The 18,696-nt window shown below is 51.6% G+C and overlaps 1 protein-coding gene across 1 annotated transcript in view; it reads right to left on the minus strand.

Moving 5' to 3' along the window:
- Nucleotides 1-7,620: 7,620 nt before the first annotated feature.
- Nucleotides 7,621-18,696, minus strand: part of LOC144817666 (sphingomyelin phosphodiesterase 5-like) — an 84,570-nt gene continuing 73,494 nt past the window's right edge. Inside the window, exons 7-8 of the mRNA XM_078674396.1 lie at nucleotides 9,330-9,483; nucleotides 7,621-8,107 (exon numbers count right to left, since the gene is read on the minus strand). Of these exons, the coding sequence (XP_078530522.1) occupies nucleotides 8,006-8,107; nucleotides 9,330-9,483 (256 nt within the window). The 3' untranslated portion in view covers nucleotides 7,621-8,005. The remainder of the gene's footprint in view (nucleotides 8,108-9,329; nucleotides 9,484-18,696) is intronic.

Consider the following 18,696-nt stretch of genomic DNA (forward strand, 5'->3'; position numbering starts at 1 on the left):
TGTTCCCTATGCATTGAAGGGCCTGGTCTCCTCAACATCTTGTCACTGCAGCTCTTTGTTCCCTATGCCTGGGTGGGTCTGGTCTCCTGCACACCTTGTCACTGCAGCTCTTTGTTCCCTATGCCTGGGAGGGTCTGGTCTCCAGCACACCTTGTCACCGCAGCTCTTTGTTCCCTATGCCGGCGAGGGTCTGGTCTCCTGCACACCTTGTCACTGCAGCTCTTTGTTCCCTATGCCTGGGAGGGTCTGGTCTCCTGCACACCTTGTCACCGCGGCTCTTTGTCCCCTATGCCTGGGAGGGTCTGGTCTCCTGCACACCTTGTCACTGCAGCTCTTTGTCCCCTATGCCTGGGAGGGTCTGGTCTCCCGCACACCTTGTCACCACAGCTCTTTGTTCCCTATGCCTGGGTGGGTCTGGTCTCCTGCACACCTTGTCACTGCAGCTCTTTGTTCCCTATGCCTGGGTGGGTCTGGTCTCCTGCACACCTTGTTACTGCAGCTCTTTGCTCCCTATGCCGGGGAGGGTCTGGTCTCCTGCACACCTTGTCACTGCAGCTCTTTGTTCCCTATGCCTGGGAGGGTCTGGTCTCCTGCACACCTCGTCACTGCAGCTCTTTGTTCCCTATGCCGGGGTGGGTCTGGTCTCCTGCATACCTTGTCACTGCAGCTCTTTGTTCCCTATGCCTGGGAGGGTCTGGTCTCCTGCACACCTCGTCACTGCAGCTCTTTGTTCCCTATGCCGGGGTGGGTCTGGTCTCCTGCATACCTTGTCACTGCAGCTCTTTGTTCCCTATGCCTGGGAGGGTCTGGTCTCCTGCACACCTTGTCACTGCAGCTCTTTGTTCCCTATGCCTGGGTGGGTCTGGTCTCTTGCACACCTTGTCACCGCAGCTCTTTGTTCCCTATGCCTGGGTGGGTCTGGTCTCTTGCACACCTTGTCACCGCAGCTCTTTGTTCCCTATGCCGTCGGTGGGTCTGGACTCCTGCACACCTTGTCACTGCAGCTCTTTGTTCCCTATGCCTGGATGGGTCTGGTCTCCTGCACACCTTGTCACTGCAGCTCTTTGTTCCCTATGCCTGGGTGGGTCTGGTCTCCTGCACACCTTGTCACTGCAGCTCTTTGTTCCCTATGCCTGGGTGGGTCTGGTCTCCTGCACACCTTGTCACTGCAGCTCTTTGTTCCCTATGCCTGGGTGGGTCTGGTCTCTTGCACACCTTGTCACCGCAGCTCTTTGTTCCCTATGCCGTCGGTGGGTCTGGACTCCTGCACACCTTGTCACTGCAGCTCTTTGTTCCCTATGCCTGGATGGGTCTGGTCTCCTGCACACCTTGTCACTGCAGCTCTTTGTTCCCTATGCCTGGGTGGGTCTGGTCTCCTGCACACCTTGTCACTGCAGCTCTTTGTTCCCTATGCCTGGGTGGGTCTGGTCTCCTGCACACCTTGTCACTGCAGCTCTTTGCTCCCTATGCCTGGGTGGGTCTGGTCTCCTGCACACCTTGTCACAGCAGCTCTTTGTTCCCTATGCCGGGGTGAGTCTGGTCTCCTGCACACCTTGTCACCGCAGCTCTTTGTTCCCTATGCCTGGGAGGGTCTGGTCTCCTGCACACCTTGTCACCGCAGGTCTTTGTTCCCTATGCCTGGGTGGGTCTGGTCTCCTGCATACCTTTTCACTAAGCTCTTTGTTCCCTATGCCTGGGTGGGTCTGGTCTCCTGCACACCTTGTCACTGCAGCTCTTTGTTCCCTATGCCTGGAAGGGTCTGGTCTCCTGCATACCTTGTCACTGCAGCTCTTTGTTCCCTATGCCGTCAGTGGGTCTGGTCTCCTGCATACCTTGTCACCGCAGCTCTTTGTTCCCTATGCCTGGAAGGGTCTGGTCTCCTGCATACCTTGTCACTGCAGCTCTTTGTTCCCTATGCCGTCGGTGGGTCTGGTCTCCTGCACACCTTGTCACTGCAGCTCTTTGTTCCCTATGCCTGGAAGGGTCTGGTCTCCTGCATACCTTGTCACTGCAGCTCTTTGTTCCCTATGCCGTCGGTGGGTCTGGTCTCCTGCATACCTTGTCACCGCAGCTCTTTGTTCCCTATGCCTGGAAGGGTCTGGTCTCCTGCATACCTTGTCACTGCAGCTCTTTGTTCCCTATGCCGTCGGTGGGTCTGGTCTCCTGCACACCTGGTCACTGCAGCTCTTTGTTCCCTATGCCTGGGTGGGTCTGGTCTCCTGCACACCTTGTTACTGCCGCTCTTTGTTCCCTATGCCTGGGAGGGTCTGGTCTCCTGCACACCTTGTTACTGCCGCTCTTTGTTCCCTATGCCTGGGAGGGTCTGGTCTCCTGCACACCTCGTCACTGCAGCTCTTTGTTCCCTATTCCGGGGTGGGTCTGGTCTCTTGCATACCTTGTCACTGCAGCTCTTAGTTCCCTATGCCTGGGTGGGTCTGGTCTCTTGCACACCTTGTCACCGCAGCTCTTTGTTCCCTATGCCGTCGGTGGGTCTGGACTCCTGCACACCTTGTCACTGCAGCTCTTTGTTCCCTATGCCTGGGTGGGTCTGGTCTCCTGCACACCTGGTCACAGCAGCTCTTTGTTCCCTATGCCTGGGAGGGTCTGGTCTCCTGCACACCTTGTCACCGCAGGTCTTTGTTCCCTATGCCTGGGTGGGTCTGGTCTCCTGCATACCTTTTCACTAAGCTCTTTGTTCCCTATGCCTGGGTGGGTCTGGTCTCCTGCACACCTTGTCACTGCAGCTCTTTGTTCCCTATGCCTGGAAGGGTCTGGTCTCCTGCATACCTGGTCACTGCAGCTCTTTGTTCCCTATGCCGTCGGTGGGTCTGGTCTCCTGCATACCTTGTCACCGCAGCTCTTTGTTCCCTATGCCTGGAAGGGTCTGGTCTCCTGCATACCTTGTCACTGCAGCTCTTTGTTCCCTATGCTGTCGGTGGGTCTGGTCTCCTGCACACCTTGTCACTGCAGCTCTTTGTTCCCTATGCCTGGAAGGGTCTGGTCTCCTGCACACCTTGTCACTGCAGCTCTTTGTTCCCTATGCCGTCGGTGGGTCTGGTCTCCTGCACACCTTGTCACTGCAGCTCTTTGTTCCCTATGCCTGGAAGGGTCTGGTCTCCTGCATACCTTGTCACTGCAGCTCTTTGTTCCCTATGCCGTCGGTGGGTCTGGTCTCCTGCACACCTTGTCACTGCAGCTCTTTGTTCCCTATGCCTGGGAGGGTGAGGTCTCCTGCACACCTTGTCACTGCAGCTCTTTGTTCCCTATGCCGTCGATGGGTCTGGTCTCCTGCACACCTTGTCACTGCAGCTCTTTGTTCCCTATGCCGTCGGTGGGTCTGCTCTCCTGCACACCTTGTCACTGCAGCTCTTTGTTCCCTATGCCTGGGAGGGTCTGGTCTCCTGCACACCTTGTCACCACAGCTCTTTGTTCCCTATGCCTGGGTGGGTCTGGTCTCCCGCACACCTTGTTACTGCAGCTCTTTGTTCCCTATGTCTGGGAGGGTCTGGTCTCCTGCACACCTTGTCACTGCAGCTCTTTGTTCCCTATGCCGTCGGTGGGTCTGGTCTCCTGCACACCTTGTCACCGCAGCTCTTTGTTCCCTATGCCTGGGAGGGTCTGGTCTCCTGCACACCTTGTCACCACAGCTCTTTGTTCCCTATGCCTGGGTGGGTCTGGTCTCCTGCACACCTTGTCACCGCAGCTCTTTGTTCCCTATGCCGTCGGTGGGTCTGGTCTCCTGCACACCTTGTCACCGCAGCTCATTGTTCCCTATGCCTGGAAAGGTCTGGTCTCCTGCACACCTTGTCACTGCAGCTCTTTGTTCCCTATGCCTGGGTGGGTCTGGTCTCCTATACACCTTGTCACCGCAGCTCTTTGTTCCCTATGCCGGGGAGGGGCTGGTCTCCTGCACACCTTGTCACTGCAGCTCTTTGTTCCCTATGCCTGGGTGGGTCTGGTCTCCTGCACACCTTGTCACCGCAGCTCTTTGTTCCCTATGCCGTCGGTGGGTCTGGTCTCCTGCACACCTTGTCACCGCAGCTCTTTGTTCCCTATGCCTGGGAGGGTCTGGTCTCCTGCATACCTTGTCACTGCAGCTCTTTGTTCCTTATGCCTGGGAGGGTCTGGTCTGCTGCACACCTTGTCACTGCAGGTCTTTGTTCACTATACCTGGGAGGCTCTGCTCCTGCACACCTTGTCACTGCAGCTCTTTGTTCCCTATGCCTGGGAGGGTCTGGTCTCCTGCATACCTTGTCACTGCAGCTCTTTGCTCCCTATGCCTGGGAGGGTCTGTTCTCATGCACACCTTGTCGCTGCAGCTTTGTGTTCCCTATGCCTGGGAGGGTCTGGTCTCCTGCACACCTTGTCACTGCAGGTCTTTGTTCACTATGCCTGGGAGGCTCTGGTCTCCTGCACACCTTGTCACTGCAGCTCTTTGTTCCCTATGCCTGGGAGGGTCTGGTCTCCTGCATACCTTGTCACTGCAGCTCTTTGCTCCCTATGCCTGGGAGGGTCTGTTCTCATGCATACCTTGTCACCGCAGCTCTTTGTTCCCTATGCCTGGGAGGGTCTGGTCTCCCGCACACCTTGTTACTGCAGCTCTTTGTTCCCTATGCCTGGGAGGGTCTGGTCTCCTGCACACCTTGTCACCGCAGCTCTTTGTTCCCTATGCCGGGGAGGGTCTGGTCTCCTGCACACCTTGTCACTGCAGCTCTTTGTCCCCTATGCCTGGGAGGGTCTGGTCTCCTGCATACCTTGTCACTGCAGCTCTTTATTCCCTATGCCTGGGTGGGTCTGGTGTCCTGCACACCTTGTCACTGCAGCTCTTTGTTCCCTATGCCGGGGTGGGTCTGGTCTCCTGCACACCTTGTCACTGCAGCTCTTTGTTCCCTATGCCTGGGTGGGTCTGGTCTACTACACACCTTGTCACTGCAGCTCTTTGTTCCCTATGCCTGGGAGGGTCTGGTCTCCTGCACACCTTGTCACCGCAGCTCTTTGTTCCCTATGCCTGGGAGGGTCTGGTCTACTGCACACCTTGTCAGTGCAGCTCTTTGTTCCCTATGCCTGGGAGGGTCTGGTCTCCTGCACAACCTGTCACTGCAGCTCTTTGTTCCCTATGCCTGGGTGGGTCTGGTCTCCTGCACACCTTGCCACCGCAGCTCTGTGTTCCCTATGCCTGGGAGGGTCTGGTCTCCTGCACACCTTGTCACCGCAGCTCTTTGTTCCCTATGCCTGGGAGGGTCTGGCCTCCTGCACACCTTGTCACGGCAGCTCTTTGTTCCCTATGCCTGGGTGGATCTGGTCTCCTGCACACCTTGTCACCGCAGCTCTTTGTCCCCTATGCCGGGGTGGGTCTGGTCTCCTGCACACCTTGTCACCGCAGCTCCTTGTTCCCTATGCCTGGGAGGGTCTGTTCTCCTGCACACCTTGTCACCCCAGCTCTTTGTTCCCTATGCCTGGGTGGGTCTGGTGTCCTGCACACCTTGTCACCGCAGCTCTTTGTTCCCTATGCCTGGGAGGGTCTAGTCTCCTGCACATCTTGTCACTGCAGCTCTTTGTTCCCTATGCCCGGGAGGGTCTGGTCTCCTGCACACCTTGTCACTGCAGCTCTTTGTTTCCTATGCCGTCGGTGGGTCTGGTCTCCTGCACACCTTGTCACTGCAGCTCTTTGTTCCCTATGCCTGGGTGGGTCTGGTCTCCTGCATACCTTGTCACTGCAGCTCTTTGTTCCCTATGCCCGGGAGGGTCTGGTCTCCTGCACACCTTGTCACTGCAGCTCTTTGTTCCCTATGCCTGGGTGGGTCTGGTCTCCTGCACACCTTGTCACTGCAGCTCTTTGTTCCCTATGCTGTCGGTGGGTCTGGTCTCCTGCACACCTTGTCACCGCAGCTCTTTGTTCCCTATGCCTGGGAGGGTCTGGTCTCCTGCACACCTTGTCACCACAGCTCTTTGTTCCCTATGCCTGGAAGGGTCTGGTCTCCTGCACACCTTGTCACTGCAGCTCTTTGTTCTCTATGCCTGGGTGGGTCTGGTCTCCTGCACACCTTGTCACTGCAGCTCTTTGTTCCCTATGCCGTCGGTGGGTCTGGTCTCCTGCACACCTTGTCAGCGCAGCTCTGTGTTCCCTATGCCTGGAAGGGTCTTGTCTGCATACCTTGTCACTGCAGCTCTTTGTTCCCTATGCCTGGGTGGGTCTGGTCTCCTGCATACCTTGTCACTGCAGCTCTTTGTTCCCTATGCCTGGAAGGGTCTGGTCTCCTGCACACCTTGTCACCGCAGCTCTTTGTTCAGTATGCCTGGGAGGGTCTGGTCTCCCGCACACCTTGTTACTGCAGCTCTTTGTTCCCTATGCCTGGGAGGGTCTGGTCTCCTGCACACCTTGTCACCGCAGCTCTTTGTTCCCTATGCCGGGGAGGGTCTGGTCACCTGCACACCTTGTCACTGCAGCTCTTTGTCCCCTATGCCTGGGAGGGTCTGGTCTCCTGCATACCTTGTCACTGCAGCTCTTTGTTCCCTATGCCTGGGTGGGTCTGGTGTCCTGCACACCTTGTCACTGCAGCTCTTTGTTCCCTATGCCTGGGTGGGTCTGGTCTCCTGCACACCTTGTCACCGCAGCTCTTTGTTCCCTATGCCGGGGTGGGTCTGGTGTCCTGCACACCTTGTTACTGCAGCTCTTTGTTCCCTATGCCTGGGAGGGTCTGGTCTACTGCACACCTTGTCACCGCAGCTCTTTGTTCCCTATGCCTGGGAGGGTCTGGTCTCCTGCACACCTTGCCACCGCAGCTCTGTGTTCTCTATGCCTGGGAGGGTCTGGTCTCCTGCACACCTTGTCACTGCAGCTCTTTGTTCCCTATGCCTGGGAGGGTCTGGTCTCCTGCACAACCTGTCACTGCAGCTCTTTGTCCCCTATGCCTGGGAGGGTCTGGTCTCCTGCATACCTTGTCACTGCAGCTCTTTGTTCCCTATGCCGGGGTGGGTCTGGTCTCCTGCACACCTTGTTACTGCAGCTCTTTGTTCCCTATGCCTGGGAGGGTCTGGTCTCCTGCACACCTTGTCACTGCAGCTCTTTGTTCCCTATGCCTGGGTGGGTCTGGTCTCCTGCACACCTTGTCACTGCAGCTCTTTGTTCCCTATGCCTGGAAGGGTCTGGTCTCCCGCACACCTTGTCACTGCAGCTCTTTGTTCCCTATGCCTGGGAGGGTCTGGTCTCCTGCTGACCTTGTCACTGCAGCTCTTTGTTCACTATGCCTGGGAGGGTCTGGTCTCCTGCACACCTTGTCACTGCAGCTCTTTGTTCCCTATGCCAGGGTGGGTCTGGTCTCCTGCACACCTTGTCACTGCAGCTCTTTGTTCCCTATGCCTGGGTGGATCTGGTCTACTGCACACCTTGTCAGTGCAGCTCTTTGTTCCCTATGCCTGGGAGGGTCTGGTCTCCTGCACACCTTGTCACCGCAGCTCTTTGTTCCCTATGCCTGGGTGGTTCTGGTCTCCTGCACACCTGGTCACTGCAGCTGTTTGTTCCATTCCCATGCGGGGTGGGGGGAATGGGTGTATGGCCACCCCCAAACCATGTCCATGCAGCTGGCTATTAGAATAGACAGACACACCAGGAGAAGTAAATGACCCGCAATAACCTTTATAGCATAATGCCACTGGCAGCCCCCAGACAGGGCACAGTGTGCACGGCCTTCATCTTGTCACAGTTACAGTACGGCCCAATACCCGATACCCAACGGAAAGTCTTACAATGGACCCCAAAGTCAGTCCTGGTGCCTTCGCTACTGGCACGAGGGGCGCAGTCTGCGCCCTCTTCAATGGCACTGCCCATCACACAGGCACTGGACAGGGGCACCAGGGCCCTGGCCATGAAGTGACCCCCATGCATCCAGGCTTGGGGTGGACCCGGTGGACCTGGTTCCTCACTGGCTTCTCTCCCTCCCCCCGGTCCCATGTCACTCCTCGGGGCGAGGCTGCAGAGCTACAGGCAATGTCCTGCTGAAGGCTCCTAAGGGTCTTCGGATGGAAACGTCACGAGCAGACGAAGTGCCACTGCCAGGTGGTCGGTGAGTCCAGCCAAGTGTGTGATGAAGGTGAACTTCTGCACCTCCTGGAAGAGAGAAAGAGGGCAAGGATGACACTGGGAGACAGCTGGTAAACGGCGCCTTTGAAGGAATGGCCAGGGAGGAAGAGGGGAGGAGAAGACAGACCTTTGCAGATGAAAATGGCAGAGAGGGCCCAGATCTAGAGATGAAGAGAGGCAGGAGGCAGAAGGCAGCAGGTCCAGGCAGGCGAGAGGGCAGAAGACCGTCATGATGTGGAGCAAAGGGGCAGAAAGAAGTGGCACCTGCAAGGGCATTAAAAGAAAGTATGAGAGAGACTATAGGCAGAGACATGGAAGAGGTGCCACAGGATGAGAGACGGCACAGACATGTGACAGAGCTTCTATAGAAGGAGAAGTGTGAGAGCCTGTAAAGGATGAGACATGGAGGGGACCTTCTTTAGGAGGAGACAAGTAGAAGGGCTTCTTTAGGAGGAGACATGTGACAGTGCTTCTATAGGAGAAGTGAGAGAGCCTCTCTAGAAGGAGACATGGAGGAGATTCTTATATAGGAAGACATTAGGAAGACCTTCTAAAAGATGAGACATGTTGAAGAGCTTGTATGGGACAACTTACCCTAGGAAACTACTGTTCTGCACTGGTTATGTAGCTGCAAGGCTTTAGATAGAGCCAGAAGGAGCCAACTAACACAGCTCTGGAACCAAAGTTGTGTGCAAACTCGTCGTCAAGCTCTGCTAATTAGCTTCAAGGGAGAAGACATCCAACTAGCCTGTAGACTAGTGCGCTTCATGAAAATAGTTGACACGACCCTAAACCCAGTGGCTAGTGACTGAACTTGATTTATCGAGACCTGCTCTGGTGCATTAAGACAATTCTTCTTTTGATAACTAAAGACACAGCAAACTGTGAAAGGCTTTTTATAAACAAATACACAGTACGGTATTAGATCTATCGAGATCTGCTCTGGTACTGGGAGAGCCTGTGTATGGAGAGGCTTTATGAGGAGGCCTGTGGAAGCCTCTGTGATTCTATAGGAGGGCACCTGTGAGAGACCCACTGGGTTTGCACAGAAGGTGGTGCATGGGATAATATTTGGAAGGATGCAAAAAATGGATCTGATTGGGGAAGACATAAATGTATCAATTTACCCTCAGCAGGGGCCCCATAAATGTCACCATATGGTTCCCTCCTCTACCAATCTCCATTGATATTTGGCTTTTATTGATTTCATCTACTTCACAAGATGCTCCTTTGGGCTCCCAATACTCACAGTTTTTAGACTCGAACTGCGGCCTTCACGGTACAGGATATAATCAATTCTCCGTCCAGTCCATGTGGCTCCAGTGTCCGAGTCGTCTGGAGTCCCGTCAGGATTAATGGGAGGTGCAATATACTTCCGCCTGCCCTCCTCCTTCTCCAGAGTCCTGAGAAGCCAAAGAGAGAAACGAGTGAGACAAGCTGGATTGCCACCATGGGAAGGAACTGTCAGACAACAATCGTTCAGAGGCAAAAGACTGGTAAAGCTTGACCTGTATAGCCATTACTGCTCAAATCCAACATTATCTGTCAACGCATGAGATCGCGGACATGAGCTCGCAGAGTGAGGAGTGGATGCGACTTCAAGAACCAATACATCACTGTGGAGAGAGGACCCCAGGCAGTGTCGGCGAAAGTCCTGGAGCTGCTCAGCTTCCAGATGAGTATCTTTTCATGCTCAGGATCAATTCTACATCAGAGCAGGATCACTTTACACAGAACCTCTGTCCATACTTCAGGGTGTTCTTTTAATCAAGATGGACAGCAACCCATCTGTGGCAACCAACGTACAACCTTTAGTAATGGTTGTCAGAGTCACAAAGCCGCCTCCCTCAACAAATCCATACCATGGTTGTTGGACTTGGCCCTTCTGGCAGGTTCACCTCTGAACTTTTTGCCTTTTTAATGCTACATTAGTATAATGATTTCTGTGGCGCAGTGGAAAGTGCGTGCGCTCCCTGAGTGCGTGTGTGAGATTGGCCTGCCCTCCCATAGGAATGCATGGGGAATATGTGTGTCCATGGTAATTCCTGATGCGTGGGGAGTGGAAGATTGAGTTTGATATGTACGGACTTGTGTGATTAAATGCTGCGCGATGATGTGCGCGGATTTATTGTGTCTAGTGTGGAAGTGCCACTTCTAGAAGTTGGCCTGTCTGTGCAGTGAATGTGATTGACTGTCTGGCTTGTGATTGGCTGGAGTTGGCTGGTGTGCCTGGCTCCAGGAGTCAGGATGGGTCTGCCCCGGTGGTGAATGGGAGATCGGCATGCTGATGTGAGGGAGGGGTGCACCTGGAACCTGAATAGGGCTGGGTCTTCCCTCTACAATGCTGCCTCCACCCCCTGTGGTGGGTCTGATGTCCCTGACCCATCCTGTGAATAGGCAGAGAGGCTGAGCACAACAGAGTGCTCAGGAACCAGTTGTGTCTGATTCGCCCCTTGCCTGCACCTTTGACAACAAAGGAAATGTGTGTATAAAAAGAGGCTGTGAACTCATGTAAAATATTCTTGTTCTCCTACTTGAATCTAACAGGGGCGTGCAGCTGCTGGGGCCTAGGGGAAGGCTTGCCTCTCTGGGCCCTGCCCAGGCCCTGGATGCCTGATGGACTTGCTTTGCTGAGAGCTGCCTGCTCCCTTTTCTTGCTGTGAAACCCTGTCTGTTGTACTCTTGCACTCTACAGGACCTTGCTTTTATTTTAAGAGCCCCTGGCTCCTTTTCTGAAGCAGGGAAACGCTGTGCCCCTTTTTGTTTGCCATTTCTGCCGCTGAAGAGGAGTGCTCCGATCTTCTCCTCGATTGAACCCCAACGTAGGGATTCCCCCGATCTTACCGGCCTCGCGGTTGCCCACCCCGCTTATTTAATTATTTACATTCGGGTGCCCACCCCGAGTATGGACGTTACTCGATTTTAGAGCCCTGGCGGGTGCCCACCCCACTCCTAAACTTTGTTACTGTCAGGATTTCCCGTCAAGCGGGAGAAAAACGCCGTGATCAGCGAAGTCGGACTACAAGTCCCAGGACGCCTAGCGGGAGTAGTTATGCAAACAGGAGCCGTTGCATAACACATGGTGCAGTCACGCCCATAAAGGAGGAACTCCGAGGAAGAAACGCTGTCGGATATTGAGTTTAGTATCGGCACGTTATGCAGCTGAGTCAGAGGCGTTCAGAGTGAAGCGAAGCAGAGAAGCTGTCTACGAGAACGGAGGTAGGTTGAGTCGTTACTCCCTGGGCCGTGTCTCGAACTAACCTGTGTCTGCCTAGACGTTCACACGAGTCTCTGCCTACAGCCGCCGTAGCAAGCGGCGGATCCCAGGCTTCAACATATCGGGCGCTGGTTGGAGCCGTGGCTCCCAGCCCTACCGGCATCAAAGCGAAACCAGCTGTGACGCACACCGGGAGGTGTTTGCCGCGTCACAGCCACTGGGTGTCCAAGGCTGATCGAGCGGCTGCTCTCGCCTTGATCTGCAGAATTGTGGGGAACAACTGATAATTCACACCTGGCGGTGTTCAGAGTTCCAGGGTAAACGAGGAAGAGGTTGAGCGGCTGCTCCCTTCGGGTGGAGACTCCGGCTGGTGGTCTCCCAGTCTCCTCTGTCCTAAATTTGGGTATCTGATCCCCCCGCGATCTCTCGAGTGGTATTGTCGGCCACTGGGATCCCTGCCCTCTGTTGGCATACGCCGGGACCGGCGTATATGCAGAGGACGGTCAGACTTTCCATAAGGCGGGTGACAAAGAGCCTTGAGTATTCAGAGGAAGAGGTCGAGCGGCTGCTCCCTCCAGGTAGAGACCCCGGCTGGGTGACTCCCTGTTTCCTCGGTGCCACCACAGTACAACAGTGCCCTGCACAGGCTTGGGGGTTCAGAACTTCTACGAAGGAGTGGTAACGTAGAAGGCTGGAAGATCCAGTAACATTTACTTGGTTTATAGAAGTTTTGTTTAACCGTCATTAAAACCCCTACTACTTACTTACGTGTTGTGTCCTCCTTGCAAGTGTGAGATACCGATCCCGAGACCACCGGGTCGTTATAGTTTTCCTGCCCGCGGGAGCCTACCCTTCAATTTCTGCCCCCAAAGGACGCCGCCCGCGGCCCGTCTGACTGTGAGCGGGGCTGCAGGACAAAAGCGCAAGTGACGCAGCGGCCGGTGTTTGCCTGTCCCCGGTGCGGGGCTCCCGTGAGTTGATGGGAGCCCCGAGACGTTTGATACGGGAGAACGGGAGCCCACCCCACCTCCGGGAGCATTGCTGCAGAGTCCCGGGCCCCGAGAGGAGGCACGGGTGAAGAGGAAGGCGGGGCTCTCGTGCGGAGAGAGAGCCCTGCCCGCACCGCCGCCCGGAGGAGCCCCCGCCAGGGTAAAAGCAACCCGGTAAGTGAGAAGGGCTGGGGGGTCTCCGGAGTGGCTGATGTTGGTGCCGAAGAAAGGCACCGTGGCAGGGGCTTCATCTAGGGCGGCCCCGGATGGCAGTGGGACTTCCCGGGGCAGTGTCAAGCCCCAGTGATTCTCCGAGCCCGAGGGCTCCAACAATGGCCACATCTATTTGAGGGCTCCAGTGCTAGGGGGCATACTTAATTTCTTGAGCCCGTGACCCTAACATTTGGCCCCTTTTGTCCTGAGGGCCACAGAGGCCCATGCCTGGTTGTTGAGGGGGCATAATTAGTTGTTTCATGAGCCAGATGGCTCCAACGGTTGGTTAATTATGCACTGAGCCCTGTGTGCTCCAATACTTGGCCCATGTTGATTTTCAGAGCCTAGAGGGCTCCAAGGCGCACAGTATGATTCCCGAGCCTAGAGGGCTCCAAACCTGTGGCGCCGTTCTGTCCTAAGGGCCAGTGAGGGCCCCTGTCGCAGTTTGCCTCACAGCTGCCCAGCAAGTAGTGGGCAGCTGCACCATTTAGGTTTTTCTTCCTTGGGACTTGCTCTTTGTGAACTCAGGAGTGGGATGCACTCCTGAGCCCTACTTTGGCCTTCCACAGCTGCGCAGCACTTCGTGCCAGCTGCAGCGTTTAGGCCCTGTTCTTGTCCTCCGCTGCCCAGCAAGTAGTGGGCAGCTGCAACGTTTAGGTTCTGGCGCAGTGGCGCAACCTGGACCTTGATGTGAATTATGTGCTAATGCTTTGGGTGTTAGGAAATGTACTGTGTGTAGTATGTTTTGCGCACCCTGTGTCTTGATACCTCTAGATATGATGTATGCATAGGAGGTTGTTTTACCTGTTTAGGTTTATGTTAGAAAGATTGTACTTCCCTGTGTGATTTCCGCCCCTAGTGTAAGGTTTTACTTAGGTGGGGAGGGTCTGATGTACTTAGACTGGTGGGATACTGTGTATGATAGCATTCATGGCACAGTCTGTTGCAAGTGCAGTGATTATCAGTGTTTACTGACTGTACGTTCTATGACCTATTTTGGTACCTCATGTGATTATTATTCTAATGTGTTTTGAGAATACAAAGGCTATTTTTGATATAACCTTGTGTGGAGTTCCTTTTGTGGGGGGCCTGGGATGTTGTTGCTGGTGGGTGCGTGGGCAAATGCTTTACACATTGCCTCCGGGATAAGCCTTACTGCTAGTGCCAAGCTACCAAGTGGGTGAGCAGGGTTTATCTTTGGCGTGTAACTCCCTTGCACTGACTAGAGTGGTGGTTTCTGCCTGGCTTTGGCGCAAGCCTTAGCCAACCAGAAATCCCATTTCTAACAACGGTCTTCCCCCTCCTGTAATAACGGATTTGCTTGAAGTCAACACATTTTCATCACTTTCAGTCTCGGAAATCTGTCACCTTCTCTTTTCTTATCCTTTTATTTCATTGACAAACTCTCTTGTATGTGCAGTTTTCATTAATAGTAAACTGTATGACCATATTATTAATTGGAAGGGCGAGCAGTAGGTGTAGTACCCTAGGCGTGAGACATTCTGGGGCTACCACGGGTTGCTGGAGCGGACAACGACAAGCTCCTTTCACAGAAAAGTATTGTAAAGTACTTTGGTACGACCCAAACAGCAATAAAGTCAAGAAATCAAACTTAAAAATTCACAACCCAATTTAGTAAAAAGGAATACACTTTATTACAAAAAGATTATACTAAATTAAAAAGAAAGAGGTTAAGGGGTTCTACATTCTATAAAGAAGAGACAAAAAGTGTCCTTAGGAAACAATGGTGTCTCAGTAGCCAAGGTATTCATAGGATGTACAAAATAACAGAAATTGTCCAAAATAACTCTGAATCCTAAAGGTGCAGCAAAAGCCCACCTCTTGGCGTGCTTCTAATCTGCCCCCAACAGTCACTGAATCAAGGGCCCACAGACGTAAACAGCTTCACATTGTAAAAACGCTTTGTAATAGAAAGCACCGCAGACAGATGCACAAGACCAGACCCACAAGACAAGACTCACTGAACACAACACACCTCTCATGAGATAAGATACAACAGAAACAACAAACCTCCTATGAGACAAGACACATCAGAAACAAAACCCCTCCTATGAGAAAAGAAACACTGGATACAACAGTTCCCACGAGATAAGACACGCCAGACACATCTCCTATAAGTCAAGACAGACTGGAAACAACACACCTCCTGCGAGACAAGACACACCGGACACAACATACCACCTAAAAGACAAGATACACCTGATACAACACACCACCTAAGAGACAAGACACACCGGAAACAACACACCTCGAACAAGACCAGACACCTTGGAAACAGTACATTTTTCTGTAGTGGCAGGGGAAGTTGCCACATATTGTGACCTCCAAAAAAGGACAACAACTTAATTTCAAAAGTGTTTATTGAAAGTTTCCAAGAAAGTAAAAAGAAAGGGGATAATACAGACCAAGAGAACATAAAAACGAAAAGCATATGGTTGAGGTACATTAGCTTAAGGTAATGACTGTACAAGTGACATTTAGATGAGTGACCTTAAGCAACAATCAGGAGCATACTATAACATAACTAAACATAATTAAGAAAATGTACGAGTAAATTTATAAGTCGCATACATAAAAATAGTAGTATAGTGTCTTGGCTCAACGTGATGAAGCCACTGTCGGTGAAGTACAGTCAACCACTTCGATGTCATGGAGATCACGGGCAGAGCTAAGATGAAGCTAAGGTGACCGGAATTGAAGTCACAGTGTGAGTGGTTCATGGTGGTTTGTGAGCGCTGAAGTAGTTGTCAAGGGTGGGCCACATTCGTCTCTGAGGGGGGCACCATGGTGAGTTTTGTAGTGATATATTGTCAGCTCCCCTTAGGTTAATTACCCAGTTTAACCAGCAGGCAAAGGAGGCTTTTCTAGTGTCTTTCCAGTTATTGAGGACAACTTTTACTGCAGCCATGAGGGGCAGGTCTAGTAAGGCCCTATCATTGTCAGTGAGGGACAGGGCTTTGAGGAAACAAAAAAACTAGGGAGGAGGTTCCTCTGGAGGGGGGGGGGGGAGAAGAGAAGACCTTAGTGATAAATTCGAAGACTTTATCCCAAAAGAGGACTACGCACGCGCATTGGAGTAAGATGTTCAAGATCACCGTCACTGTCTTCACAATTCCAGCAGATTGCATCGTCCCTAATGTTGTGAGCGAGAAGGCGTGCAGGTGTCCAGAAGGCTCTATGGAGCAGCCAAAATTTTGTCTGGTTTCCCAGGTTTTGGCCCAGTCTGCGTCAGAGATAGGGAACGAGGCATGCGATTCCCAAAACTGTGTGAGGTGTTTATTAAGCTTGGAGTGTTGCGGGCGTAGGCGCTTCGGTTACCACCCCTCACATGGATAGGCACAGCTTCTATTCCATAGAACGAGACTTGAAAATCCTCTATGTTCGGTTGACATTTGGCTACATGTAGAGCCACTGGGTATTTAGGATCTTGCTTAAGAATGGCTCTCATATGTTCAGAGATTCTTTCTTTCAAAGATCTTATTGTGCTACCAACGTACTTCTTACCACAATGGCATTCGATGATGTAGATCACGTATTTAGTGGTGCAATTTATGTTGGTTCTGATGTCGTATACTTCTTCTGAGGGGCCTATAAAGTGTTTGGTTTTGTGTTTAGCCCACTTACACATTGGGCATAGCCCACATTTGAAGAAGCCATTACTACGTTGGGTTAGCCAGGTCGGGTTTCTATCTGAACGTGGCACTGTGGGACTGAGCCTATTCCTCAATGTTCTCCCTTTGCGAAATGTGATTTGAGGGGTAGTTGGGATCATTTATGAGAGCCATTCTTAAGCAAGATCCTAAATACCCAGTGGCTCTACATGTAGCCAAATGTCAACCGAACATAGAGGATTTTCAAGTCTCGTTCTATGGAATAGAAACTGTGCCTATCCATGTGAGGGGTGGTAACCGAGAACTACTTTTGAGACGCAAAGAAGCGACTTGGATCATGCGCCTTCGTAGCATAGAGTGTGGTTTAAATTATGACCCAGAACTGCAATTCCTTTTGGGTGACCAATGATGCACCCTTTTCTGAACTGTTTCTCTCTTGATGTCCTTTCCCTTCCCCTTTCAAAACTCTAATATGAATATGCATTGATATAAGCAACTATGTGTCAACAGTACTTAATTGTTGTTCTCATTTGCGTTCTAAACTAGCTTTTGTACTTATTTTTCTATGTGATTGACCATGTGTTCTACTCAAACGCAAGTGTCAACTCAGGATAATTCCAATCCTCAGTGATACGACTAAAACAAGAGTCGCAATTTATCAGAGATAATAATTTTAGTTTGCCCCTACCCGGGCAGATACCTGTAACGTGTCTCGCTTACATCTCTTCTTACCGAGAATATCTCGAGGTATATCCACTCATCGACATATCTATATACTAGCACGCTTCTATTACGTTGTCTATCTTTACCCTGCTGGGTGTTCGTTCACCTGTTTTTCGTCCAAATCTGACCCTTGAAACTCTTCTATGTCTGAGGCCCCTTGGGCTTCAAACCATTAACGTGGATTACTCTTCCGATATTTTTCACTGACTTAAGCTATTTTTGAATGATATACTTTTTGTCTTATCACTTAATTTTTTCTTTACTTTACTTATGATGGAGACAAAAATATCTTACACCAGTTTTGTGCTCGCCAGGTTAACCCCCTGTTTTACGGGAAAATATTATCCTCCAAACATAGAGATATTTTTTCTACCCAACAAATCAGTGTAGTATTTCTTCTTTTTGCGGTCAACTTTCTGCATTAGGGATCAATGGCTACGTTCTAGTCTTTTTTGCCCAACCATACGCATTAGTATTTAAGTGAACTGAGTTTCCTGCCACGTGTCCGTCTCTGGAACACGGCGCCGGGAAACTCAAAGAGGGAGAACTTCGTCAATTAGGTAAGCGCTCTGCGTCCCCTGACATTTGCAGCCTCATGTAGGATGGCGACCACAATTGAAAGACGCATTGGAGCTTGCGTAGTCCGCGTGGACTAAATCCCTCCTTTTTTCCTTTTTCTTTAAGACAAGGCTTTCCGTGGTTACAAGCGTACCCGCCCGACCACGAAGACCTTTCTCCTCCCGGTTTTCACCTTACTCGTGACTTATCGAGGTAGGTGTTATTGTTTACTCAAGCTCCCTCTCTGCCTACGTCCATGACGATTTGTCTACTAATTAAAAGTGATATTAATATCACGCTGTAAAACTTGCTCTATTGCAGATCTATCTCTACACTCAAGATACTACTGTTCGAAATTCCGATACTTGGGATTCCCTACTTCGCCCCGACCGTGGCTAATACCCTTTAACATAAATCAAAAACACAAATTTGGTTTTCCCGGTGAGTCTTTACAGATTTGGATAGCATCGTCAGTCTAAATCATGCCTATATTCACCACGGGCCTATAGATCTCATATAGCCCTGTCCTTTTTTAACATATCATGTAGCATTTAAACACTGCTCCTCCGTCTCTTTCTTTTGGTAAAATTTCAAAGTTATTTTCTTTGAACGATGAAACTTAACGCCCAGCGTGTTTTTACCTTTTTCACTTTTTTACTTTTTTACTCTTTTACTTATTCTATTTTTTTCCTCCTTGTCTCTTCTCTTTTTGTTATGAAATCCTGTCTATGACACAACCAGAGTCTACGCACTGACCGGCCCTCTCCCCCTCTTTCTTGTATTCTCGTTGAACAAGCACATCCTATCGGGAAAGCCACCTCTTCCAGGTATGTCTGCCATTAGAAGTCGGCACTCTGACCTAATTAGGATAGACTTCCTTAGGATAATTTTTGCACAATTGCCTCAACATTTCAAAATTTTGCACGCTCATCAATAGATTAGACGAACTATCACATATATGGAACACCTCCATGAATTTCGTGTTTTCTGAATACATTATGTTTCCGTACGTCACTTACGAGTCACTGGGGATATCGTCCTTTCTATTAGACACACTTTTTACCTCACCACTTCACTTCTCAGACCGGCCAGTGTTCTAAATGCACAATAACTAGTCATACCAATTGCATCAATAAATATTGATTGTCACCCTACACTCCACCTTGTCACATATGTCACCATACTCATGACTGTTCATCACACAGACACTAAGTCACCCCCCCCACTTTTTTAGCATGCCACGTGTCACTACGGTGCACACTAAGAGTCACCCGGTTTTGAAAT

The sequence above is a fragment of the Lissotriton helveticus genome, chromosome 2_1 (assembly GCF_964261635.1).
Source record: "Lissotriton helveticus chromosome 2_1, aLisHel1.1, whole genome shotgun sequence".
Classification (NCBI taxonomy): Eukaryota; Metazoa; Chordata; class Amphibia; order Caudata; family Salamandridae; genus Lissotriton; species Lissotriton helveticus.